At 51.6% G+C, this 26086-nt stretch overlaps 1 protein-coding gene across 1 annotated transcript; it reads right to left on the bottom strand.

Annotated features, from left to right (window-relative positions):
• Window positions 1–230: 230 nt before the first annotated feature.
• Window positions 231–25546, bottom strand: Nkd2 (NKD inhibitor of WNT signaling pathway 2). The gene is made up of 10 exons (XM_038321267.2): window positions 25358–25546; window positions 25212–25247; window positions 24849–24958; window positions 7443–7503; window positions 6246–6373; window positions 5628–5723; window positions 4866–5010; window positions 4228–4312; window positions 3714–3841; window positions 231–2535 (listed from the first exon to the last, which is right to left on the bottom strand). The coding sequence occupies exons 1-10, from the start codon at window positions 25380–25382 to the stop codon at window positions 1958–1960; spliced, it is 1392 nt and encodes a 463-aa protein (XP_038177195.1). The 5' UTR covers window positions 25383–25546; the 3' UTR covers window positions 231–1957.
• Between the last annotated feature and the right edge of the window lie 540 nt (window positions 25547–26086).

Genomic DNA, 26086 nt, shown 5'->3' with positions numbered 1-26086 from the left:
AGAGGCACTACAAAAATACTAAAGGAAACTCTCCTGCCTGCTCGTTAGGGTTAATAACTGCAAGCTCAATACTGCCTTTGTAAGGACGCAACACAGAATTTGTCTAAGGATGAGAGCATTTGACTAGAACCCAGAGTCGAAAGGTTTATCCTGAAAGTGATGGGGTGCCTGCTGAGAAAGGGGCGTCTTGGTAACACCTTTGTTCCCTTGGTGGTTTTTATTTGGGAATGTACAAATATCAAGATGTTCAGTTCTAAGAACACACAGCAACTGCAGCCTTCACTTAACACAACCAAGGCCTTTCCTGCCGCCAGGTACCACCAACCCCATGGAGACACCGTCCTGGCACCCAGCACAGAGTAGACGCAATATTACATTGCAGTTTTACTTCTGGACGGTCATGGAGCCCTGCATCAACCCTGGCCACGTTACTGCACCTCAGCAGACCACCATCCTCAAATACATCTGCAGACACTAGTGACCACATCCACAGGGGCTAGCTGCTGGAGAACAAGGCAGTCTCACTATATATAGTCCAGGGTGGTCTTGAATTGTAGCCTCCCACATCTATCTAAACTATCTGACTTTTGTTTTGGCTTTTTTTTTCCATCTTGTTTACAAATGCTTTCCCATCTCTATAAGCCTCATACATGTAGTACAGCCTCATACAAGTAGCACTGCCACGGAGGACCTTGCTATCTAAGGCTTGGTCCTTCAGCTGGATGGAGTTGGCTGATAATCCCCAGGTCTCCCTATGCATGTGGGACAGCTCACAGAAGATATCACACTCAGATCTCCAGGAATTCCATAGGATTTAGTGTTTAAGGAGAGGATAAAGTATTGCTTCTCAACAGTCCGCATAAGCCGTGACCATGTAAGCAGATATGGTGCCCAGTGTTCTGTCAGCATGAGCTGAATTCTGGGTTTAGGGTTCTGATTTTCCTTAGACCAGTCCAAAAATATATCTTAGAAGAATTACTATGGAATTGTGAACTTCAACCAGCATTAGCCAAGATGGTTCTACAGCACTCAGCCTTCATAACACGTACCTTCATCTTCACCAGCAGCTACAAGGTATAGGTAGACTGACCACAGTGCTCAGAAAAGTCTGTTTTAATACAAGGTATGGCATGTTACAGAATGCACTATTTCGTATTACGCTAAGAAGGCATAATGCCACCTGTACAAACTCACGAGAGGTAAAAAATTGCCTTTATAGGATCCTGTTCTGGTGGAGTCCAAAGACCTTGGCTTGTTAAGGTTCCCATACCCTTGCAGCCCTCGTAGAAGGGACACTTAGGTGTCAGTTGGCTATGGTACAAGAATGAGCACAGCCTAGGTGAGGGCCTCCAGTGTGGTAGCCGATCCTTCTCAACCTGTGTCTTACCTGCATCCACCTAGGATGCTGGAAGCTCTGGAGACCAAGCCACTCATGCCCTCTCCACAGCTGCTGACCTCTTTGTTTTCTTTGCTTGCCATCATGTGGGAAACTAAGGACGTGGTGCACTGAAGAACCACTTCGCAAGCCCAGCCTGTGGACTTTATAATGAATAAACCTCACAGACAGCTTTCATCTCCATTGGCTCCTGGCCTTGTGCCAGGAGCAATGCAGGGCACCCAAAGGTCAAAGGATATGAAGAGTGTCTAGGCACAGTCTCTCGAACATCCCAGGACCACGGTGTGCAGCAAAAGTAAGAGCTGATGCTTTTCTGTCCTCGTGTATGGGCTTTATGAATCACGCAGGAGCACTTGTTACTGGGAACCATCAGCTGCATCAAATGTACTGGTATCCAAATGGCATGGAGAAGGAAGGATCTGTCCATGAATATCCAGCCTGGTGCCATCTCGACATCTGCAGCTGGGTGTTGGGCCAGGGAATGCTGTACTCTCTTCTGGGCACATGCCAGCACCTGCTCTATGTCCCTGAGGGCATGTGGGCAGAGTACTTGTTTGGGTGCTAGGATGGGTGGAAGTGGTGGTGGTGATGGTGGTGGTGGTGTTCATGGTGATGGTGGTGTTCATGCCTCTGGATCACAGGCACCATGTAGCCCTCAGGCCCCAGCATGGGAGGCAGGTCCCGAACCACTTCATGCTCCACCATGGTAGGCTGGCCATGTCCCTTGAGTGGTGAGTGGCCATCTCTGCCCTTCTGCCGGTACCGCTTGTGACCATAGGGCTGAGGTGGAGGCTGTGGTGGGGGCTGTGGAAGGTGGTGGCCATCCTGAGCACCCTGGGGCAGCGGGGCAGCCTGCAGGCAATAGCTGAGTGTTTTCCCTGGCTTGCTGCTGCCTGTTGTCCCAAGAGGTTTTCCTGGACCCTTGGGTGACCTGAGGAACTGCTTCTCCTGCCCCTTGAGCCGGGGTTGTGCAGCCAGGGCCCGGACAGCAGACTCATTAGTTGGTACGACATGGTCAGCCAGGACCTGGGACCTGCGGTGGTGTACAGCGTGGGCATCCGACTCCTGTGATCGGGACCTGCTTGGAATGTGTGTGGCCCTGCCATGATGATCTTGCCTGGCCTGCTCAGGTGGTGACCCTGGGGACAAGACACAGTGGTGGCCCAGAGTAAGGCTTGGGACACATGTCATACCTGCACTGTAGGTTTGCAACAGAAGTGACCTGCCGACTGGGTCACAGCTCAGTACCAGATCTATCTTATATTCCAGATGGGAGTCAGCCCCACATTAAGGACCCTGGATATCACTGTGTTACTCTTTAAAGAGGCTTGGCCACCCTGGCAACTTGCTGCCTGGTTCAGCTGGCCCTTTATCCCTGTTGTGGGTCCTATTACTAGAGATTGTCTACTGGCATAGTCATGGCTCTGTCTAGGACATGAGAGGACATCAGAAAGTTGTGTCCTATTAAGGGAACACTCCAGTGAAGGACCCCTTAATATGTCCCCCTTCCCTCTCTCCATAATACTCCCAGAGGGAAGGAGGAAGGGGGGAGAGAGGAGAGAGAACAAGCAGACTTCCAGAATAACCTGGTTGCAGCTTCATGAAATACTTAACCCTTAGGGTTGGCCCTGTGCAGTACCCTCAGTACGGGGGGGCTACTTGTGGTCAGACTCCCCAGTAAACTCTTTGGATCCCCTTCTACCTCTTCAGATGCCCTTATCAGAGGACTGAAGCTCTAGAACTAAGCACACGGAGCCAGTCCCTCCCAGGTGAGGATGAGCTTCAACCAGGGACCTCTAGCCCAGGTTATCTGGAACAGATTGGAGGGATTTATCAGAGATACTGCCACAGTGGACCCCAGAAATTCCTAGTGGGAAGGGGTGCTAGTGGGGGACTTGCCAGGCTGCAGCTCATGAATCTCTAACGGCTATAGGAGGCACAGCATCAGAAAGGAACGTGGAGTAGAGCAGTACAAGTATCTACAGTACTCGCTGTGCACCTATTCTACACAACCTGGCAATCCTGGAAGGCTCCGGAGCTTTCCAGTCCTGGAAATCTCCATTTTCCCTAAGCCAAGGCATGCCTCTTACACACACCCGGATGTTTAATCACCTTGCTTCCCAGGTCCCTGACAGTGGCTGGAGGGTAAGTGTGAGTTCACATCTATGCAAAGGGTGATGGGATGCCCAGGCGGGGTGTGGACACCTGAGACCCGGCACCATTGAAATTCCAGAGCCTACCCTTTCCTGCCTGCACCTCCAGGGAGGACTCTACACCAAGAGGGCAGATCCGAGCTGGGGGGTTCTCTAGTACCTACCAGGACCAAACTTAGATGTGTAGTTCTCGATGCCTGCAAGGTCCAGGTAGTGGTTCCTGCGCTCTGTGTTCTCATCCACACAGTAGGGTACTCGCACAGAGCAGGGCTGGGAATCAGCACTGGGCTTCCTGTGTGGAGCAGAGAGGATAGGCCAGAGCTACAGACATGGCAGGAGTGCCTGTGGAGGTGGACGGTTGTCTAGGAGGTGAAGTGGGGACTTTGACTAGCACCCACTGTCTAAAGAAGGCAGAAGGGAAGCCGTTGGGTAATATGTGTTGTCCAGAGAATTAAGGTTCACAGCTCGTTACGGCAGCCTACCGGGACCCAGGTTCCCACCCCAGGTCACCTCACTGGTGCCACAGTGGCCCCTGCTTGCTTCCATTTGCAGAGCATTTTACTCAGCCTCACCCAGGTACATCACCCTTCAGCACACAGGGCCTACCTATTTCCCCACGCTTCCTGACAGGAACCCGGGGAGGCCTGCAGGATGCGACCACCTGACCCCACACTTCACCTGCTGTAGGTAGACAGCCTTCTATCAGCCGCTCGGGGGTCCTCTGTGAGCTCACTCTCTGTTCTGCCACGAGTGGACTCCCGGTCTGAAAGAAAGGTGTTACATTCTTTTTGCCTCACGGTGCATGCGTTTGTTCATGCCTTACGTACCTGCCGATCCTAGCTTTGACTCAGACATTCTTCTGCCTGTCCTTCACCCACTCATTCTCCGTGTCGTATGAATCCATCCATCCACTCATTCTGTTTTATTGTCGTATTTTATGACGCACAGTCACGCCATGACCAGTGCTGGCCTTGAACGTTTAACCCTGTTGAACCCCTAGTGCTTGGGTTGGAGGTCTATACACCACTCTGCCCTTTGTTGATGAATTACTTTTCTTGCTCATCCATCCGCTCACTGAGCAAACAGTTTTGTCCACTCCCAGGTACCAGGTCCTGCTTGGGACATTGTGGAAACAAAGTTTTTGAGTGAAAGCAGACAGGGGACCTGAATGATGCCAATATCCAGGGGTCAGTAGTGGGGAGGCAAGTGCTACGGAGAAGAGCAAGTGTGAAGCGTAAATCAGGTGGTTGTAGGAGCGGCCCACTCATAGAGACAGCGCCATCTGAACAGGAAGGCTCCTGGCATAGACCCCTCACCTTGGCCAGTAGGACATTCCTTCCTCTTGCTGGAGGGCTCGGGGCTGACAGTTAGCTTCACTCGCAGGGTCTTGCTGCTGCCCGAGGAATGATTGACAGAGGCGTCAACAACCTCATAGATGGTGTGCATCAGGCTGGACATGTCCTGGGACCAACATGACAGATTTCAAGAGACCTTTACCAAGCATGTGCTCACCATCTTGCTACAGCAGGCACCTTGGGTCCACTTTTACTCCCCATCAGAGACTGCCTTACCTTATACCCAGAATTGCCCAGGATGCCATGCCTGGCTTAAAGGTAGTCCTGCTGACTGTCTCTAAAGCCATATCTTTTACATTCCAAAATTAGATAAACAAGCAGGTAAGCTTTCCAGCATCAATGTCACATGCAGATGCTTCCTCTGCCTTCCTGGACACAGCTCAATGGAGCAGGGAAACCCCAAGAACTCAGGCTGCCCCATGAAGGGTTGTTCACCCAGGCTTGGCCTAGGGACATCACAGCTATAGAGAAAGGCCATGCTGGACTTGATAAGGAGATTGTAGACTTCAGAGAAAAGCAATACCAGCTAGCAGAGGCTATAAAAGTGGGTCCCCTAACTGCCTCCCCTTCTATCTCAGGAAAGTTCTAGTCTTTTCCTCCTCCCAAGATTCATTCTGTCTCTCCGTCTGACAACTCAGACATCTGTCTACTGAACCAGACTGGTTCCGCACCTCTGACCTGAGCCCCATCCTATGGGTGGTTTGACGCCCGTGGGCACATTACCTCTCTGGTGACTTTCCCACTGTTGTCAAAGTCGTACAGTGTGAATGTCCACTCTTGGCGGTTGTCTTCTTCCACGGAGACATCACACTGGAGGGCCTGTAGGTGGTACGCAGGGATACAAGGAAGTCAGCTGTGGGTCTTCCTAGTTTCCAGCCAGGACAAAGAAGCTGAAGGGCAGTTGGCTTGCAAACCTCAATCCCTGTCCTTGTCCAGCTCCACCCCCACCCCAGTGATGTACTAACTCTATGCCTCATGACTCCGTTTCTCCCCTGTGGTATCTGTGCCTGTGTATGCAAATACTCAAGACCACTTTGAGTAAGAAGAATTAGAACAGAGTGTTCATGCTCCTTTGCCTGTGGGGTAGGAGATCCCACTGTTATTGCCTGTCTAGTAGTGCTGGATGACATTACATATGGAGATCCATCTGCCCAGCATGGCCAGGTCCACAGCAATACCATGCGGCCCACCAGAGCAGCACATTTTAGTCCTGCTTTAAGGTCTCAGGGAAGCTAAGGAGACCCCAGGGCTAGAATGTCCACGGTTCCCCTTTTAGGACCACCACTACTCATCCTGGCCCCTAGAGACCCCTCCTGTAGATGTGCAGGGAAGAGGACTTACATCGATGTTCAAGTGCTTCTTGCTGACTCTTAACGGGCCCTCATGGGTGGCTGCCTTCTCCCCATCGTCCATGCTGAAGAGCTGCCCCTGGCCCTCATGGCCCTCAGACTTCTCAGGGGGCAGCACAACTGAGGGAACAAGAGGAGGTGAGGCAGGGGCTTGTCCCATGTGAGTAGCATGAGGACAGGGGAAGTGGTTGACTATGTCCTCTCCTGTTCTACAAGGCCCTGAGCTAAGGATGTTCCTGTAGAATAGGAAAGTAGAGAGAGGCCTCACCTGGGTTAGCCTCAACCTGGTAAGCCCTTGCTGCACATGTATCCCATAGTGACCCCCAGTGAGCAATCTGTCTCCTCCAGGCTGACATTGTATGGATGGGGTAGGAGAAGGACCTTCAAGATTGTAAGAGTGATCTCCAATCCAGAGTCCTCACCAGACTTTTCTTCCCATTCTCATGGTCATTTTCCAACACCTTTAATTTGGAACCCACTTATAAGGACACTTATAAGGCTATCTGATGGCCAAGCAGTCTTGTCTCCCCTGACTCCCTGGGTGCTGGGTTCCCATAGTTCCTGGGTCTCAAGCTGTTTGCTCAGGAGAGGGGCCCAGGGCCATCGGTCAGGTGTCTGTCCAGGTTTGAGCTAAGAGGATACAGGGCTTGACTTCCAGCAGGCAGCTCTGGGAACCCCTCTGGGCTTCAGCTGCTGTCTGAAGGTGGGTCTGTGGGCCGGTCCTTTGCACCTACTAGCAGACTGGACGAACTTACCACATTTCTGTGTGGGGTGACTCTAACAAAATTGCACACATGATAGTGACTCAGATGGGGTTCATATGACCATGAGGCTCAGCAGAGGAAGACAAGTCACAAGTGGCATGTTTAGGACTTCTCCACCACTCCACACTGTATAATCATGTTAGCTCAGAATTCAAGAGTGCCAGCCCATGAAGCCGAGCCTCCCTGTTCAGTCCCAGAACTACAAACACTAAGTGAACAAGTGTGTGGAGATACTGTAGTTCAACATTTTGCTGCTGCCTGCCTGGTAAAGAATCACGGGTAATTAAGGCTGGTGCTTACTCAAGAACTAACCACTCTTGAGAGGAGGAACAATCCTGGCTCTTGTATGCCAGTATTGAGGGGTCTGTGGTGTGAGCCCTAAGGTCAGGGTGAAGTCTGGGAGCATTTGCTGTAGCTGGACTCACCTTCTAGAGAGCCTGTGTCCTCCCAGAAAGGCCCCTCCTTGGGATCCCCATTGGGAAGCTCCTGCAAAAGAACAGGGCAACGTGACGATAAGGCTCAGCAGAGCCGAGGAAGACAACAGATAGGAACTCTGTGAGGCTGAGACCTGAATACACGCCAGCATCAGACCTGGAGAAGCCTCTCAGTCTGTAGGCCCCCATACACCATCCCAGCTTCATACAACAGAACGCACAAGGAACATGTGCTGGAGTCTTTTCCAGAACACAGCCAACCCCAAAGTATAAGCCTTGAGACCAAGAACCCTACCTGGCATTAAAGCTGCCCCTATGGTACCCATGGAATCAACTCAGGATGGCATTCACTGGAGCTGCAGAGGGGCCACTGTCTCCTCCAGTCCTGGACCGAGGAGCAAGGTTGGCTGCCAAGAAACTCCCTTGGCCCACAGCTGATCTCAAGACCAGTTATGGAAAAATGGGAAGGACTTCAAACACATCCAGGCGATGTTTAAGCCAAGAAAACACTGCAGAACAAAAGCTCGCATGGTTCTTGTAAATAATCCACAGAAGCAAAGGCTACAGGAAAGGAAATATAAAATGTTCCATGGAAGCCAGCTGTAATCAAAGGGCCCTTCATGGTGGGGGGAACTCGTAGCCCCCAGCCCCACTCTTAGGGCCCCCAGGAGCATTTCCCACCGGTTTCCTGGCATTTATGTTTGACTCCAGGTGGCTTCAAAGCTCTGAGAGGCCTCAAGTCGATGGGAAGCTAAGACCCATCCAATCGGCCAGATGACAGTGTCCCTAGGGGTAACATGGGCCAAAGGATGCTTTTGGTTTGTAGCTGGAGGCAGTTTGAAAATGACAAGGTTCCCCAATTTTAAATCTCATCCAGAAGACTGAGTATTCCAGGTACAGTTCTGCACATTCTTACTCTGTCAGTGACCACAGGAACCAAGAAACACCACTCACCCTATTCCTCACTGGCGAATATGGGATGCCTGGCAGGCTGCCTAGCACCACCTTGTGGGTTCTGCAGGACACAGGCCTCACTCAAACTCAGAGCATGGAATGGCAGAGCATATGTAAAAACCTGATGCCTTTGTGATAGAGTGGGGAGATAATTCTGCTTCTAGTAGCAAACAAGACCATAACCATGAAAAGGCCCAAGCCTGAATGAACAGGCTGATTCTTGTGCAGAATGTGGAAGAGGAATACCAGAAACGCCCAGGTGCAAGGGACAGACAGGAGTACAGCCGTATTCTGGGTACTAGCTATGCGAGGTTGGTAAGGACAAACCCAGTGTTGGGCTCCTGAAAGGAGTAGAAACCAGGATAGGCTCCTTAGGGCTACCCCGGAGTGCAGCAGGGGGAAGAGGGAGGAGCTCCTCCCTAGTTTTTGTTTTTTTTTTTTGTTTTGTTTTTTTTTTTTTTTTGCTGCGCACTGATTTTGGGAAACAGCATTTGAGGAGCCCTCATGGCAGAAGATCAAAATGGTCAACAGTGAATGACTAGGACCAGGAAGTAGAGGAGACCCTGCTCATATCTGCATCTCATAAATACCTCAATCGTCTCTCTCTGGACCTCCCAACTCATGGGAACCATTAGGGAGAGGCTGCCTACTATATAGCTTGTTCTTAGGATGCCATTTAGGGGATTACACTGAAGATCGTCTTAATGGGAAAACCTCATAATTATTAAAAAGTCCCCTTTCTAGCTGCGTGTGGTAGCATTTCACCCTTTATCATACCGCTTGGGAGAGAGGCAGAGGATCTCTGAATTTGAGGCCAGCATGGTCTACTTAGCAAGTCTCAGGACAGCTGGGACTGCGCAGTAAGACCCCCTTCTTAAAAAGGTGTAGGTGTCCCCTTCATTCACTGACCAAATAGCCACAGACTCAAGGCTCAGAAGATCTGATTTTACTGAACTGCAAGGTGCCATGTCCTTCTGAGACTGGAGACCCGAGTCTAGAGGGACAAGGGCCAGTTTGTCCCAGGTGACATAAGATGAAATCTAGTCATTTCTAAGAGCCTGATTTGGGGCCTTTTTTTCCTTTGAAATCATAGAAACTTGTAAAGCTCTCTGTGAGGCATGGAAGCTGGAATCTAAGGACATGGACCTCCCAGACTCAGCTTTATCCTGGACGGATCCAGGGTGCTGTGGCTGACAGGTCCAGTGTCTGATTGCAAATCCCGGGGTTGTAGATTACTGCTGGAAAAATGCAGTTATGCAGGGAAACCCATGCTGGCTGATGCCAGGGAGAGGGTTGGAGACTCGAGTCACCGTTAAATGATGGGGGCAAGTGGAGCAGGCACTAAGATGGGCATCTCCTGATCACCTGCCTCCAGGACGGGCCTCTAAAGTGGTGCGAACCGAGATCAGAGAGGATCCCCAAGATTCTCAGTCCCTTCCCCCATGGAACTCCAGGGCCATTCGCTCTTGGTCAGAGCTTGAAGGAAATCAACAGGTGAATCTCATCTCACTGAGAAATTAATGGGTACAGCACCCCAAGATGAGATACAGCTGAAGGCTAGAGCCTAGGGCTGCCAGTCTCTGACTTACTATGACAGCATACCATTCTTTATCCTGTGTGTCAGGCTGGAACCACTAGCTTTCATGAATACCTTCCATTTATTTTAAAAATAATTGAGTACCAGGTTTTGGAGCGTTGCACGGACTTTAAAAGCACTGGTAGATGGAGAAACAAGGAGATTGAATTCAGAAAGAGAGCTGGGATGGGTCTAATGGAAGAGAGCTTGCGTGGGATGCACTGCAAGGAAAGAAGAAAAGATACAAGAAAAAAGTCCTACGTAAATTCTAGGCTGGTCTCCTGGGACATTCCTGAGGCTACAATAATAGGACAGGGCTGCTATAATTGACCAAGGCCACACCGTGTGGGCAGGGCCACTGCAGCAGACAGTCAGCATACACCAAACCCCAGAACAGAGGATTTTAAGCACTAGCCCAGGGGTGGCTGCAGAGGCCCTGGATCAAAGAAGAAAATGAATGTTTGTGGGGTAATTCTGGCCTCTGCCTGGTGATTTAAGTCAAATCTGTCCTGCCTACATAGAAATGCCCTCTAATCTGAGCTGCTTTAGTTAAATAGAAGAGCCAAGGGCTTTAATTACATCATATAAAACCTGTGCCGGGCCACTGGCCAGAAGTGGAGCCCCCTCCCCAATACAGCCAAGTCCCTGTGACTTAGGCAAGGCTGTCAGAGGCAGACAATACCTACCCCTGTTGTGACAGTCTCATTCACTTCAGTTCCTCCTGAGGAACCTGAGCCACACCCTCTGCCAGACCCTGCCTCTGAAGCCATTCCTCTCAGGTCAAGCGTTACATCTCTTTAAACTCTAGTTGCTAGACACCGATGTCTGGCCCTGTACTGGTCAGTATGGACCCCGGATGCCTGATGAAACTCCAGTTTAGCATTCTGCACATCTCTTCAGTGTCTGACCAGGGGCACCTCCCTCCAGTACTCACCCTATCCCAGGCCCTGCTCGCTGCCCTTAAAACATCTTATACTCCAATCTCTGATGGGGACCAGTGAGATGATGGTGGGGCCCATGCCACAGTGGGAACATGACCCATAAATAAGGTGAAAAGCATCTATTTTGTGTTCGGGATTAACTTGTGTTGGCCTAAGGGGCTCCCTTGCCCTGCTGGCTATATTCATGGATAGTCTACATCCTACAAACACCCGTTTATTCACACCCAAAATGAGGGGCCCACACTTCTCCACAACCCTGCCTTGTTCCATCATCCCATTCAGGGCATTCAGGAGGTAAGAGGCCCCCGGGCTGGCTCCGGTCACAAGTCCACAAACATTCCCTATAATTGCCGCTTGGTGGCAGCAGCAAGTGGGGAAGTTTCCAACAAACCCAGAGTCCTAGTTCCCTAAGTCAGTGGGCAACTTGTCCTGCGGTCAGCACACAGCAGAATCAGAGATGGTGACACACCTGTCCTTGAAAGAGGGTCATGTTCCTGGATCATATCACCTACAGGGCCTCAGCGTCTTCCAAATGCCCATTCACCATAGGCAGCTCTGAGAATATAAGCACAGGCAGATGGGCCTCAGGATAACTGTGTGCTAGCTTCTCACTGCCTGAAGTCCCCAAACTCAGACATGTGAGAACATTGTCTTCACCTGGGCCTAGTGCAAGGGTCAGGCAAGTGTAGACTCTTCAGGGCATACCACTGGGCTGCTGGAGGCGCACAAACAGACCAGAGACAAACTGGCACCAAGAGATAAAGTTCCTTTAAACCTGTCTCAGAGTTTCTAGAAACCAAGCTTCCTTCTTCTGGAAAGAAGATATGGAAAAGGGCACCTGCTAAGCATCTGGGCTTCCAGGGCAGCTGTGTGAAAGCCAGAAATGCTGGTGGACACATGCAGGTTCTTGACAAAAGGAATGGGAATCGATTCTTTCAAAGAGGCCAGAACCCTCCTTAGGCTCCTCTATAGGTTCCTTTTTAATGGGTTGTTAAGACAGGGCCTCTTGTGGGCTGGACAGTATCTAACTGCTGGCCTTCCTGTCTCCACTTCCCAAGTGCTGGAATTATAGGTATGCGTCACCACACCCAGCTTCTGAGAATTTTCTTTCTCTAGGGGGCAAATATTTACTCCTGTCTAGAAAACTATCTGGGTGACTAGTGCAAGAGATAAGCCCACATCTTCCTTCCTGAAGCCAGGTCCAAGGACTTCCGCTGTCAGAAGAATCCAGACTCAGGTAGAGTAAGTCATGCCTCTGGTGGAGAGGTGGACAGTGACAGCTCCCACAGAGTCCTATTCTCTGTGACTAAGTCCACATCTCCGCTCGGCCCACAACCTTTAAGGCTTGTGGAAACACTGGCCCCACCTATCAATTTCAAGCTTGATGTTGTGTGCCCCCTCAAACACAGACTAGGATGAATGGCCAGACCTTGTCAAATGTCTCAGAGATGGGGTGAGGTTGTGGGGAGGGACACGCGAGAGACAGATACAGTCGGATTAAAAAAAATAGAGGCAGAAACAGGCAGGGTTGGAGAGAGAAACAAGTGGGGATTTAGTGGTACTCTGGGGGAGAGGAGACAGAAGGTGAGGCCACTGTGCAGAGCTGTGCCCAACAGGACAGCTGGCACCATAGGGCCTCTGTGAAGGCTGTGTGGTCTAGAACACATGGCTGCCAAGTACTAGGATGTCTGTTCACTCCAACATCAGCTCCTGACCATCACAAAAATCACCCACATTAACCTAATTCCTGACAGACCCCTGCAGCCATTCTACCCAGCCACAGAACTCTCCAGCAACATGACAGAGGCCACCAGGATGATCTTTGGGTGTAGCGTTCCCACAGCATTTGGGGAAGTTTGCAGTGTCAGTCCTGGTCACTCTAAGACTGGTGCTGGGGGTGAGCCCAGGCTAGAATCGCCTCTGGAAGACAGAGCTGTAGGACGCCATGTCTGTGGGGTCAGAGAGTGGAGGGGTACAGGACAGCAGCCAGAACCCCAAGTGTATGCTATAAGCACCTGAAGGCCTGCAGGAGAGACAAGGGAGCCAAAAGAACACCTGGGCTCCTGCTTGGAGGCCGCTGATGCTGCGTGGGGTATTAATGTGGGCATCCCTCAGGCATCTCGAGATAAGGGCATAACCCATGGGTCAGCCTTGAAGGACATGACTGAAGCCAGGGCCGTCACAGTGCCAGAGCCAGCAGGGTCAAGAGGGAAATGAAGGGAAGAGGCTGCAGGGGAGGTACCAGTGGAGTAAGAATTCGGGAGAAGCAGGAGGCGAGGAGGAGACAGGGGAAAGTAGGCTGTAGACAGCCTTAGAGCTGGGAAGCAGTGGACCCCGGGTGAGGATGGCTTTGAAAGTCCTCAAATGCAGGGACCTTGTTCCTCAAATAGGTTTCCAGGTGTGGCATCTAGGCTCTGAGGAACAGTGTTTTCTTAGGAAAAGGTGAGGAGGCCACTCTGCCTGCCGCCAGGGGCTGGAATTCCACTTCCAGGTGCCAGCCCGCTCGTCTGTCTGGAAACGCTTGGCCAGCTTTGAAGTCCCGTCTCAGTTTCAGCAGCTAAACAGTTTCAGATGTGACAATCTAGTTTTATGGGCTTAATAATTCCGACACATGTGCAGTAGGGGCCCAGCAGTTCCTGCGGTGCCTGGCGGTCCCCTGCAGGGGCTGAGGGCCATGAGGTCCTGAGTTTCTGAATCCAAAACAAGATGTCCAAAGACAATGGCTCCAAAGCCACCACAGGAAGGGAACACAGCAAGTGCGTGTTAGCGTCTTGCTTTCTTCTAAGATATGCAGGGTGTTTTTGCTCTAAATATTTTTTAGTGGGGGGGGGAGATGGGGAGATTGGACCATTTTCATCAGGAATTTTATGATAACCGAAGCCTGTAATTTATAAAAGATCGATATCTGGGAGAGTGACAGGGTTTCCTAAAACACACTCATCCTTCACCTTCAGTATTTGCTCTCCACCATTTTCTGTCCAGGCCAGAAAATACAAATATTTCCATCATCCTCTTCCTCCTGTTCCTACCATCTTTTCCATCATTTGACAAAATAGAAAGCATAGCGTGGACCACATTCCCGATACCCACTGCTCCCAAAAATGGTCCCCTAAAGGGCCCACATTCGCTGCAGGATTTGATCAGCGATCATGTCCTGTGGGGAGCTGACCGTCTACTGTCCACAAGCACCGAGGAGCACAGCCCATGGCTAGTTCTCAGGGAATATTAGACAGTGGAAGAGGGTGCCTGAGTCACTGGATGAACGCATTACAAGGATGTACCTGGCCACTTGTGGGAGAAACTTTGGCTACGTGAGATGCTGCCAGGAAGGATTCAGGTGACTTGTATCGTGCACATTAACCCACACATGTGGGAAGCAGAGGGCTACTAGCCCCAGGCCTCAGCAAAGGAAGGAAACTCCACATCCTTCCCAGGAATCCATCGCAAACCAAGGCATCCACAGAAACAGAGGGCAGACCTTGAAGCAAAGTGCTTTCAGTACACACATTAAATGTATACATGCATGTGTCTATGAAGCCTGTGTATTCATGTCTGCACTCACTACATGCCATGCACCTCTCTCACACACACACACACTCTCTCCCCCCTCACACACAGTCTCAGTCTCTCCTCTCTCTCTCTCTCTCTCTCTCTCTCTCTCACACACACACACACACACACGCACGCGCACGCGCACACAGACTCTCACTCTCCCCCCATTTACACTCTCTCCCCCTCCCCTTCCTCTCCCCCCTCACACACACTCTCACATGCAGTCTCTCTCTCCCCCTCTCTCACACACACACTCTCCCTCCTCCCCTCCTCTCACACACATACACACACACAGATACTCACACACTCTCCCCCTTCTCTCTCTCACACACAGTCTCTCTCTCTCTCCACACAGTCTCTCTCTCTCTCTCTCTCTCTCTCTCTCTCTCTCTCTCTCTCTCACACACACACACACACACACTCTCTCTCCCCCCCACACTCACTCTCTCCCCTCTTCCCCCTCTCACACACATACACACACATACACTCACACTCTCTCCCCCCTCTCTCTCTCACACACACTCTCCACACACACGCACACACAGTCTCTCTCTCTCTCTCTCTCTCTCTCTCTCTCTCTCTCTCTCTCTCTCTCACACACACACACACACACACACACTTGCCCAAAGGATTAACTAACGTCAACCATGCTCACAACTTCCCCTGTCTCCACTCTTAGACATTGCACTGCTGTTCCTTTAGTCCTTGGTGTTCTGCAGTCGCTTTGCAGCTGGTCTACACACTGATGATCTTTCTTCAGTTATGCCTGATATCACAGCTGTCTTTCAACAAGGATGGCCAGCTCTCTCCGATGGTCACCACTCACGGGCCACAGAGGTTGCAAAATCACAAAACAGAACCCAAGACTCAGCTCCCTCTGCCTCTGCTTAGATATTTTTAACGCAGACCCCACACAGCTTCCCATCTCGACGGCTACTCAGGAAGCCCACTGGACATCTTTGTTTCTTTTCATTCCTATTAAAGCTTTATGTTCCTCATTTCAAAGGCAGATTAATTCCAAAGCTGGAAGAGAACATGCCTGAACCCTAAGTTACTGTTTTTGTTTTACTCTGGAAGGTACCGTGTGATGTGGTGTTCTTACCAGAGATAAGCAGGCTAAAACCCGGCGCCAGGCCCCTGGGGAGCTCACAACTCAGAAAAAGCAATAAATGGTGTTCATTTTTGTTAAGTGCTCTCTGTGGAAATGTACCCTCACTGGCTCTGCTGCCTGGCTGGGCTGTGAAGATCAAAGGGGGTCTCAGAGCTACGCTATCTGGCAGCAGCTGCATAAAGGCCTTAAAGGGACAAAGGCCAAACCTAGATCCTCCAAACCTACCCTAAGGAAATTTAGTGGGGACCCTATGACAAGCTTACATGGTCACCTCTTAGTTAATAGTCTGTTTCAGAAATTGGTACCGGCTCCAGGCAGCTGAAGGCTGCGCAGCTGCAGGGAGAGCTGAAAGGAAGTCAGTCCAGGTTTATCCAGACACAGAAGAGTAGACAGCCTGTACCCAGCAGGGGCTCCTAGGATATGAATCAGGTCCAAAGGGTCTGGCCAGCATAGTCTGGCTGCTAGGGCTGGAGGTGGCCAGCAAGAGGTGAGAACTCTGGCTTGGTTTCTTCACCCACCAAGGCTCTGGGCCACTGCAACATGGACAGAGATATGGTACCCACCGCTCCCCTAACTGCTTCCTGAGGAGCCCCAACACACAAACAGGCGCCTGTCTTCCTGTTTCTTGCTAACCTCTGTCCTATACCCTATGCATCACAAGCGAAAGGAACCCTGAGATGAAGTGCAAAGAACCTTCTAGCCTGCTTTCCCTCCCCACAGATGAGCTGATGCCCTTTCTGTCAGGATATGAACATGCCAAGACAGTGGCCAGTTCCTGCCGCCTTGCTATGCCTGGAAGGGATGGGGGGTCACCATTTCAGTGGTCTTCCCACAGACGGCATGCATGACGCTTTTATCCCCAACATCATTAGATGCCATTGGTTCCTCCTGCCAATCATGCCCAGCCACCACCGACTCCATCGGCTACTGTTCAAAACACAGCCGGGGTCCGAGGATAAAGTGCCAATAGGCTCTTTTCTCAGAGGCAACACCAGCTGTGTTTTTTAAAAAGCCCAAATCATCTGAAACAAGTCTGAAGTAAAGATAGGGTTATGCCACCTCCCTGCTCCACAACCATGGAGTGGGTTCCAGAATCCCCATAAGTCCAGCGCGGGGGGGGGGTCATCGCTCCCCAGAGTTTCCTGTACCTAACCCTTCTATCTGTAATGCCTGTCACAGACAGTAAGTAGCCTCCTAGAGCCTCAGAGAGTTCAGCACACATGTCATTGTTTACTGCAGCTCCTAGGAGGTAGGTGTAGTCAGTTATCTGTATATCCTTCTCCTCCTGGAACTGCACTGTTTACTCCTGCCTTGGGGCTTCTGCACTGGCAGGGCCCCTGTGATGTCTGGACAGCCACCTTGTCAAGGCTACCTCTCCTCTGATGTCCCCTCACCATCCTGTCCTGCACCCTCCGAAGCATCCAGAAGCCCTTATCTCGAGCTCCTCCTTCAGCCTAGTAATGGCTGAGGTATTGATCAGGGAGGCAACCCTGGGACAGGATAGTAGCTCATGGGTGGGAGGTAGGGGTCAGGAGACTCACACAGGTTAGGGTCCAGACTCCAGAACTCAATACAGTGTGATTTCAGTGAACTGCCAAACTCTGCTGTGTCTTAGTGCCTCCTTCCAAAAGAGGTCTTGGGGTAGGAATTGAGTGGTCCTAAGGATAAGCTCCGGCAGGTGGGGTCTGTAGCCAGCTGAGCACCCTCCTCTCCTTATTCCTAAAACCTTTCTTCTTTGACCGTTCATCTTTTCTCTTCAGATGCCCCCTGATGTGGCTTCTCTCACCCTGCTTGGAATACTTTTTGCTTTTACCCCAAACACTTCCTTACCATATTCCTTATCTCCCCTGAAGTCCACACAGATCAGGCTGCTAGAAGGTGACCACTGCAGCCGGTATTCCGTTGACAGTGTGTTGTGCCATCTTTCTAGGCCTTGTGCTGGGCCATGTCTATCCTCTGCGGCCTCATCTCAGCATTTTAGACTCTGCGTTCCACTAGAGCTCCACTTGGCTTCACCTTCTTTCACTGCTTGCTTCACCAGGGATCCTCGTAGCCTTCTGGAACCCACTCTTCCCTATGACGCAACTGTGAAGCATGTAGAGCCACACACACACACACACACACACACACACACACACACACACACGCACGCATGCACACGCATGCGCACACACATGCACACTTTCCAAGGAATTTGTCAAAGCAAGTGTAAGTGTGATCCCCTTTTCCCCACTGATCTTTCTCAAAATACAATGTCATCTTCAGATTAAAAGTAGCTCTCCCCAATCCCAGGAAAATGGCTCCAGGACTCCCAGTAAAGGTGAGGCTGGCCTAGAGTTGGCACAAGCAGAAGGCAGCTCCAGCCTAGCCTAAGCTTTTCACCTAGTAAGTCACTATAGGAGCCCGAGGGCTAATCCTGCCAGTCAACAAGAGAGAGCAGCAAGCTGGAGCCCCAGGGAACACTTACACAGGGAATGATAAGGACACAGGGAATGATAAGGACAAGCCAAGTCTAGGGACACCCTACTCATCTGGGAGACTCAAGGGCTTGACATCCTGAACTGGGTGAGATATATAGGGGGCTCTGAGCACCCCCAGGAGGGCAAGAGCCAGGGTTGCATAGAGCTTAGAGACCCAATTCCAGTGTAGTTGAGGAGCCCAGTCAGCTATGGGAAAGGGGGACTAAGTGGACAGGGGACACTTGAGCAGGGTATGAAGTCAGCAGTTTTGGGTGAGCAGTCAAGACTTTCTTACCAAGAGCACTAACAGGACAGGAAGGACAGGAGAGCACACTGACAGGGTGAGAAGGTAGTGGAAGGGTCTGGTCAGGCCATCTGTACTCTCAGTCTCTCTGGGAGAACACCGGAGGTTCCTCAAGTGATGGCTTTGTGCCAGGTCCTGGGTCGGGAAGGAAAAGGGACCTATTTTTCCAGGTTGGCCATTTCATGCAGGTTCTTCCTCAGAGGCAGAATGAGGTCAGGCTTTCACTTCAAGGAGATACAAATATCTCATTTCCCTTCCGTGTACACGCCAACTCTGGAACTCCACATCACAGGTATAAAAGATGCTAGGAGGCCCTGCCAGTCCCCCTCCCCCACCCGCAACAATGGCTAGCAGTACTACAATTCCGGGGACAAGCAGCAGGAAGGGCTGTGCTTCCCAGCACACAGAACATCCTTCACAGAGCTCTAGATACCGATCCACCAGGATGCCTGATGGTATGTTAAAATAATCTCCATTTGAATTTATGTATTAAAATATTACATGCTATTTAGCTTCTCTGATTTCAGGGCTCAAAACTAGATCTATGGTTAACTGAGAAGATCCTGCAGAACAAAAGTCAAACAAATCCTTCCTTCTGGCGGCAGGGCTTCCCTGCCATCAGTACATTCCAGCCGTGCGTGGCAAACAGGATCGAACAGACCCAATTTGTTCAATGCTGGCATGAAGGGCTGCCAGCCGGATGCTGCCAAATCTCCCATCAATGTGAAAGCTGATTACAGCACACACCAGCCCGGCAGGGGGGCGCAGCCTGCTGTGAGGCAGGTTGGGGGCCACTGAGGGCTTTTGATCACTAACAGGCTTATCTGTCAGTAGCAGCTCCAGCCAGCCAGTCAGTCTTGCCCAAGCCAGTGCTGTGTCTCCGCCCAGGATGGCCAGAGTATCTAACAGGCCATAGATGTACCCGGTGAGGTAGCCAGCACATGGGATAATTATTCTCACCTCTCATAGGCCTGGGGCAGTAGCCAGGCCATGTTCTAGGCTAGGTTTCAATGTTACCCCTCCAATCTCAGTTAATAAAACAGGATAGAACCCAAGGATCATCCTCCAATGGGTAGTCCAAGATGCTGTGACCTATACTGGATGCTCACAGTGGACAGAGGGCATTCGTGTTTGACAGCCCAATATAACTATAGAAAGCCAACAGGAAGGGGGTGGGGGCTGGGTGGATAAATTTCCATATGCCACCTCACATATAAGAAGCCTAATTTAAGTCACATGATCCAATGACCCTGGAGCCACCCTGGAGCCCCATGTTTCTCCTGAAGCTATGGCCACCTGGGCCCCACCTGCCTCTGCTTGCCAGCATGTCAGATCAAGCACATGGACAGTGTCCCAGCGGGCACAGACAGTTCTGTGCAGCATGAGGGCTTATCCCATCCTCTTTCTCACATAACCCAGGACAGATTTTGGGGACCTGCCCTACCTGGTCGCTCTCTGACCACAAAACTCACAAGACACAGAACTGATTTCTCAGAAGTGCTTGGGTTGGAGGGATAGGGGCCTCTTGGGTTCAGACCCTATCTCCTGTAAGAAGATAAGCCCACCAGGAGGTTATAAAGAGGAGACAGACACAGCAGTAACACACTCACCAGACCCTTCCGGTCACAAGTGTCCTGACCACCTTCCCTGTCTGTCAAGGGCTCAGGGCTCATTCTGGTCACTGGCTCAGAGCAGAGCCTCTGTGTGGATGAGCTGAATGGCATGAGGGTACGTACCGCTCAGTGCTGTCCACACTAAGAGCACCCACGGCAGCTCCATCGGATGCCAACCTCACTCTCAGTAATACAGCATATATCCAGGGGTTATACAAACGAGCTTTCTCCATGAACAACTCTTTCCTGTGACCCATGGCTCTGTAGGACTTCTCCACCAGCCAGTCAAGAACAGCGGCCTTCATGAGCTGCTGTGGGTCAGCTTTCCCATAGTCCCCTGGGGTGATACAAGCCTGTCCTCATAACCACAGACTTTCTGATACAGGCAACATTCCGGGTGCTCCTCTCGCCTGTAGGAAGAACAGGTCTATGTCCACAGAGTTCAGTTTTCCTAAGAGCAAGGCTTCCTAGCCACATACGGGTGGTTAGCACTGACTTCCTGGGGGACTAGCCTGGGAGAAGCTCTGGATAGCCTCTGCCAAGCTCCAGTATCCAATCACAGACCCTTACATTCATCCCCTCTTCTCTCCCGATATGAGAAGTATGTGAAGTCAAGGCCACAGAAAACAAGCTAAGCTGAGCTTCAGAGACATGTGGAAGAGGCCACAAGACATGGACACACGGCTAAGTCACAGCACTGTGGAGAGAGACAGTTTCCTGCCTCTTGACCATGGGGGAAAAGTCATGTTTTAGTTGGCTGTGGCATTTGGAGCTCCCAATGTTCACTCTGACCAGGGTTTTCAATGACTTCTGTGCAGAAGACCAGTGGGTACCCCTGACCTCACCACTGAGGCTTGGGAGTGAGACATGGTCCTGTCTACTTCTTGCTTATCAAGACACAGAAACTACAAATCCCTGCTCCCAGACTACAGAGCAAGTAGGGCTGTGCCTAATGCTGGGAAGCATCTGGGTCTGGATATGTAGCCTGCATATCAAGCTCTTGACAAGCCGTAGCCCCTGGGAAGTTGTCCAGCCTGTTCCTGCACGCAAAGTTGGACCACAGTTCTAGGAGAGTGCCCATGAGGCCAGGCCATCCCTCTGTATCTGGGTGGAGCCATGGTTCTTATTTATACCCCTCCTACTGGCCTTACCCCAGGGGCTCACCTCAGACCCCTCACTCCTCACCAGGGCTCCAGGTTGAACAGGACTTCTGGTCAAGAGTGTTAATCTCTCATTCACTATCTCAATGAGGAATAATTACCAATTAATACTTCTAGGAAGCCAAAATTTTAGCTCCTCCAGCAGCTGTGATTTGAAGCTGTTTTAGAAACCTAGACATGACAAGCTACCCAGATACAACCCTCAGTCCCAGCTGTCTATGAAACCCCCCAGTCTAGGTGGCAGCCTGGGGCAAAATGCCCCACATTCTTAGAGCCTTGGCCTAGGCACTTTATACGATGCTCCTCGGATGCAGAGGGGGGCACATCCACATCTGCACATATCTGCTCCCTCTGTGCCTGGCAGGGAGCACTTGCTGGTCTTCCTGAACCTCTCAAAGAACTCAAATCCCATGGGAACACACCTCCAACGACCAATGCACACAGAAGGCTGTGCAGGCCAACCCGATTCCCCACTGTAGACATCAGGAATCTGCCCCTCCAGCCTTTGTGGCCACAGCCCTAACTGTGGCCTCACGTGGTCAGGGTCCCAGGGCTCCTGCCATAAGACGGCGGAGTGCTACACAATGAGCAAAAGCAGAGCCAAGTATGCACTGCCTTTCAGTGGCAGAGTGCATCACAGCAGTTCCCACAAGTACCAGACTGGGTCAGACACTGAGTGCATGGCATTTGGCTAGTTCTTGAGGCCTTAACCCTTGAGATGACGCCAACACTTTCTGCAACACAGGGACAACCCACTGGTCTGTGTCTCCCTTCCCTTCTCTTTAGCGCCATCCACAGCGTGGGAAGTAAACTTCAGCCATGTGCCTGAAAATTACTCCAAGCTCCCTCCAGGTTGGGTCCGCAGGCCAGTTTTGTCTCCCCTCTCAGAGAGGCATTTCCTGCAAGGTGGTTCCCGGGGCCTCTGCTAGATCATCCTAATCCCCTTCGGTAAGAACCACTCAATTTATCACAGATTATGTGGGGGCCAGTGAGACACCTGCAACTTCAGAAGCAGGGAAAGGGCAGGGATTCAATGCCCCTTGACCACTTGATCTTGGGGAGCCTCAGTGCTCTCTGAGGTTCTCCCAGGATTGTCCTTGGTGTCCTGCACCAAAGTGGGCCCTGGGTCACTATGCACTTCTCTGCCAACTTCTCAAGAGTCAGACTTGGGTCCCAAAAGCCAGACCCAGAGGGCACAGAGAGAACGAGGGGTAACAATGAAGTGCTGTGATGACTGACACCCAGGCTACCCGCTTCCACCTGGTACCTCCAGGGCCTCCCTTCCAGCTGATCTGTGGGTAGTCCCGGGGAAATACTGCTTCCTCTTGGGGGCTCTCAAGCTTAGCAGGTGAGGACCCATCACCTCCCTGGAGCTCCATATCTTCCCTGCAGGTGGCTTACAGTCCGTGTGTCATGTCTCTATGTCAACCAGAAATAGGGAAGTATTTAGGCCGTGACAAAACATGAGGAGTTTCTCAAAGGCTAACATCTCCCCTTCCCTAGCAGAAGCAGGTAAGTTTTCAGATGAGGTAAGGCCTGGCTACCTCTGCCATAGCAGGACCAGGAGAGCTAAAAGGTTTAGGTCCTCCAGTCGGCTCCAGAGAATTCTAGATAGTTAGAAGGAATCAGAGTAGAGGCGAGAAAGCTTTTTCCAGTTCTGATGAACCTGCAGACAAGGTGATAATGAGGGTTGATTTTTTTTTTTTGTTTTGTTTTAACTAGAAGCCAAGGTTTGCACAGCGAATTCGGCCCTGGTCTAGAGTTCAGCCCCTGAAGGCACCACGGGGTCTCACACTGGTCACTCCCATGTTTTCCAAGGTTATCTCCTTCTGAAAGGTATGATATGTCAGCACACAGAGAATGGCCAGAGAGATGTGGGTGGAGGTAGTGAGTCACACTGTGAAGTTCAAGTTTGCCCAAGATGACCACACACAAGCCCTCAACAGGCTAAGTACCCACGTCCTTTCCTGTTACAGCTATAGACAGCTGTAGAATATCCACAGTCATGGACATGGCTCTCATGGCCTCCTGAACTTATACAAGCAGATCCCTCAGAATCCAAGTTAAAACTCTATCACTAGAGTGAGCAGAATGCTCCTTCCTCGGGCTAAATGGAAATCTGTGTTTAATTCACAGCAGAAAACAGTGACTCTTGTCTTCTGCGCAATTTCCTGTCAGCTTTAGGGGGAGCTGGAGAAATTAAATGTAGTCTGGTGGAACAGTGCACACATAAGGAAATTGTCCTAAGCGGAGTTCCATGGATGACAACTCATCTACACTGAGAAAAGCCACCACCAACTGCTGCCTGAACAACAGCCCCGTCAGTCCTGCCTCAAAGCCTGTGACCACAGTAGTTCTGACGTCACACGCTTCTTTCTAAACCATCACTTGGTTATTGCTAACAAACCTGTGCCCCTCCCTTTAGATCACCCCAGGCAAAGAGCCACATAGGCGCTGCCACACAGCAGAGCTTCTGGAAATAGCAAGGATGGTCACTCAGGGCAGGACGTGGTACCCAAGAGTCTTAGATGTGCATAGATGCACAGACCCCTGCAGCTCAGGAACAGAGTCAAAAGCAAAAGAGCAGATGAGAACAAGTCCCCCAAATGTCTGTGGCAAGCCTCTGAGGGTTCATGGTATGGAAGTTCTGTAGTGATCAGGGCTGATCTCTTCACGGAACAGCTCCTGGGAGGACACTAAGTTGGGCAGAACAGTGGACACTGTGAAAAGAAGGATTTGAGAAAGGACACAGACCCAGCTCTAACTGTCCCCACTGAGCCTTCCAGACAGAAGACACAAGGTGAGGACAGAGTACCTCCCAGACCTGGGGAAGGGCTGCTTAGTTCAGCCCAAGCTGCCAGGAACCAGCGCAGCAATGTGGCTTCAAGAATTCCTGAGTCCAGTGAGGGTAATGACTGGGCTAGGGCTTCAACTCCAGGTACGACCTGGCCAGGAGCCACAGCTAGATAAGGAAAACCAGGAAACACAGCGTTGTTGATTATAGATACTTAAGTCAGTCCTGCTGAGACTCTGCTCTTCCCACATTAGAAAGGCCTTATCATGAAAGAACAACAAAGCAAAGAGGAAACAAGGCAAGCCAGAACCCCACCCACCCACAAAAAAAAAAAAAAAAATTCCACAACTACACCAGAAGCACCTGCACTCTCCAGAAAAGATGCTCTGGCTCTCAAACTCCAGAGACACACACTTTCTCGTCAGCTAAATTGTGCCCCTTTCTGAACACCACTGCTCTCAAAGTGGGGATTCCAAGGGTATGCTTTCCCATGACATGAACAAGAATCCCAGGTTCCCACTGACAACCAAGAAGTTCAGAGACATCAGTTGGCCACCAAAAATTCCTCAGCAAATATAAGTGGTAATAAGATACACCTGGGCATCACCTTGGATGCCTCAAGCCTGGAATACTGATCTCATAGTCCCAGCTGATTCCAATCTCTGCCTCAGCCTCTTCACCAGCTCCTCCTGATGGAGAAGTGGAGCCACCAATCCACCCCTAACTTAGGGCGTGGGGATTCCAGTACCTCCACGCTATCCCCCTCTGGGATTCTATGCCAGATGCTGGGAAGGGACAGGCTATCCTGGCTCAGGCCAGCCATCTGAGTCATGGTTTCTGCATCTCCCAGTGATAAGAGGAACAGCTAGGGCACTTCTCCCAGTCTTGGGAGGCCCGCGGTTGCGCGACCCCGCCCACCACTCGGTCGCTTACCTGCTTGTCCCGTGCGCGATGTTCCACGCCGCCGCTGCCTCCTGCGCGCCGTTCGGTCTCTTCCGCGCCTTTGCGGCCACTCGCATACGCGGACACCACGAAGCTGTCCCCTGTGGCCCGCCCACAAACGCGTGGGAAACACAGCACCCACGGAGAAGGAAGGAGACCGTAAGCCCCGTGGGGTGCGCTTCTGCCAAGTCCGCCTCGAGGCGCCCACCCCGTCCCCAGAACCCCAGGACCACGCGCTCCCGGAGACCTATGGCGTGTCCCACCCGAGGGCGCGAGGCAAGGCGCGCCTCAAGCTCGGAGCTCTGCGCATCCGGCCCGGGGGCCGCCTTGCGCCCTGGCTGCGCCGGGGCTTACCTTCGGGGCTCTCTCTCCGCTTGCAGGCTGCTGCAGCTGCGGCACGGCCGAAGGTCGCGGGGAAAAAGGAAGGGACAGTGAGTGGCGGAGGCCCCCTCACCCTCCTCCATCGCCACCCTACCCTCCCGCTCTGGCCCGCACCTCACCGTGCTTGGACTGAAATTTCCCCATGTCGCCGCCGGGCCTGGACCTCCGTCCGCGCTCTCAGGTGCACGTCCGAGGTTCAGAGCCCGGGGCGTATGGATAGTGCGCGGAGAGCGACTCGTGAAGCCTGGATCCCGGACGGGGCAGTCGGACGAGGCTTGGCCGGGCAGCGAGAGACAGCGGCGCGGGCAGCGGCCGGACTCACTCTGAGAGCGCGCGCCCGCGACGGGGCTTTAACAGCAGCTCGCGCAGCGCCCCCCGCGGCCGCGGCCCAGAACGCACTGGACCCCTGTGCTTTGGGACTTTACTAGGCAGTTGGGAACCAAAGCAACTGCATTCTACCGTATTACACATAACCAAGGAGATGTACACAGGGTACCTATGAGGATAGACAGGGCCTGCAGTGGACTCCTGGTTTCTGACTCTCTGAGGTTTCTTGCGGGAGACATCTTCCACCCCCTTCCAAATGTTGGTCTTGAGATACCAAATTAAAGAGGTTGGTGAGTGTTAGAGTCCTCCTTTGGAAGGGAGAATCCAGGAGTCATCTAGGTCTTAGAAACGCTTCTTAATTACTTTGGCTGGGGAGGGGATAGACCCAGGCTCTGCGTAGAGCGGGCGGAGGTAGACCACAGGAAGGTACCTGGAAGAAAGGGAGAGCAGGTAGAACCAAACTGTCCTGGTCTGCTGGGCTGGATCCTTTTCCCTTCCTTCCTGAATGTCTGCCTATCTCT

The sequence above is a fragment of the Arvicola amphibius genome, chromosome 3 (assembly GCF_903992535.2).
Source record: "Arvicola amphibius chromosome 3, mArvAmp1.2, whole genome shotgun sequence".
Lineage (NCBI taxonomy): Eukaryota > Metazoa > Chordata > Mammalia > Rodentia > Cricetidae > Arvicola > Arvicola amphibius.
This window is presented reverse-complemented; position numbering and strand designations above follow the sequence as displayed.

What these genes read in the sequence shown, in the direction of transcription:
- Nkd2 (XM_038321267.2), bottom strand. Translation starts at nt 25,382, where the DNA reads ATGGGGAAATTTCAGTCCAAGCACG. An exon ending in ATCGCGCACGGGACAAGCAG is followed by an intron (nt 7,504 to 24,848) that starts GTAAGCGACCGA and finishes GTTCTTTTGCAG; the next exon opens with GAGCTTCCCAATGGGGATCC. An exon ending in GGACACAGGCTCTCTAGAAG is followed by an intron (nt 6,374 to 7,442) that starts GTGAGTCCAGCT and finishes TTGTTCCCTCAG; the next exon opens with TTGTGCTGCCCCCTGAGAAG.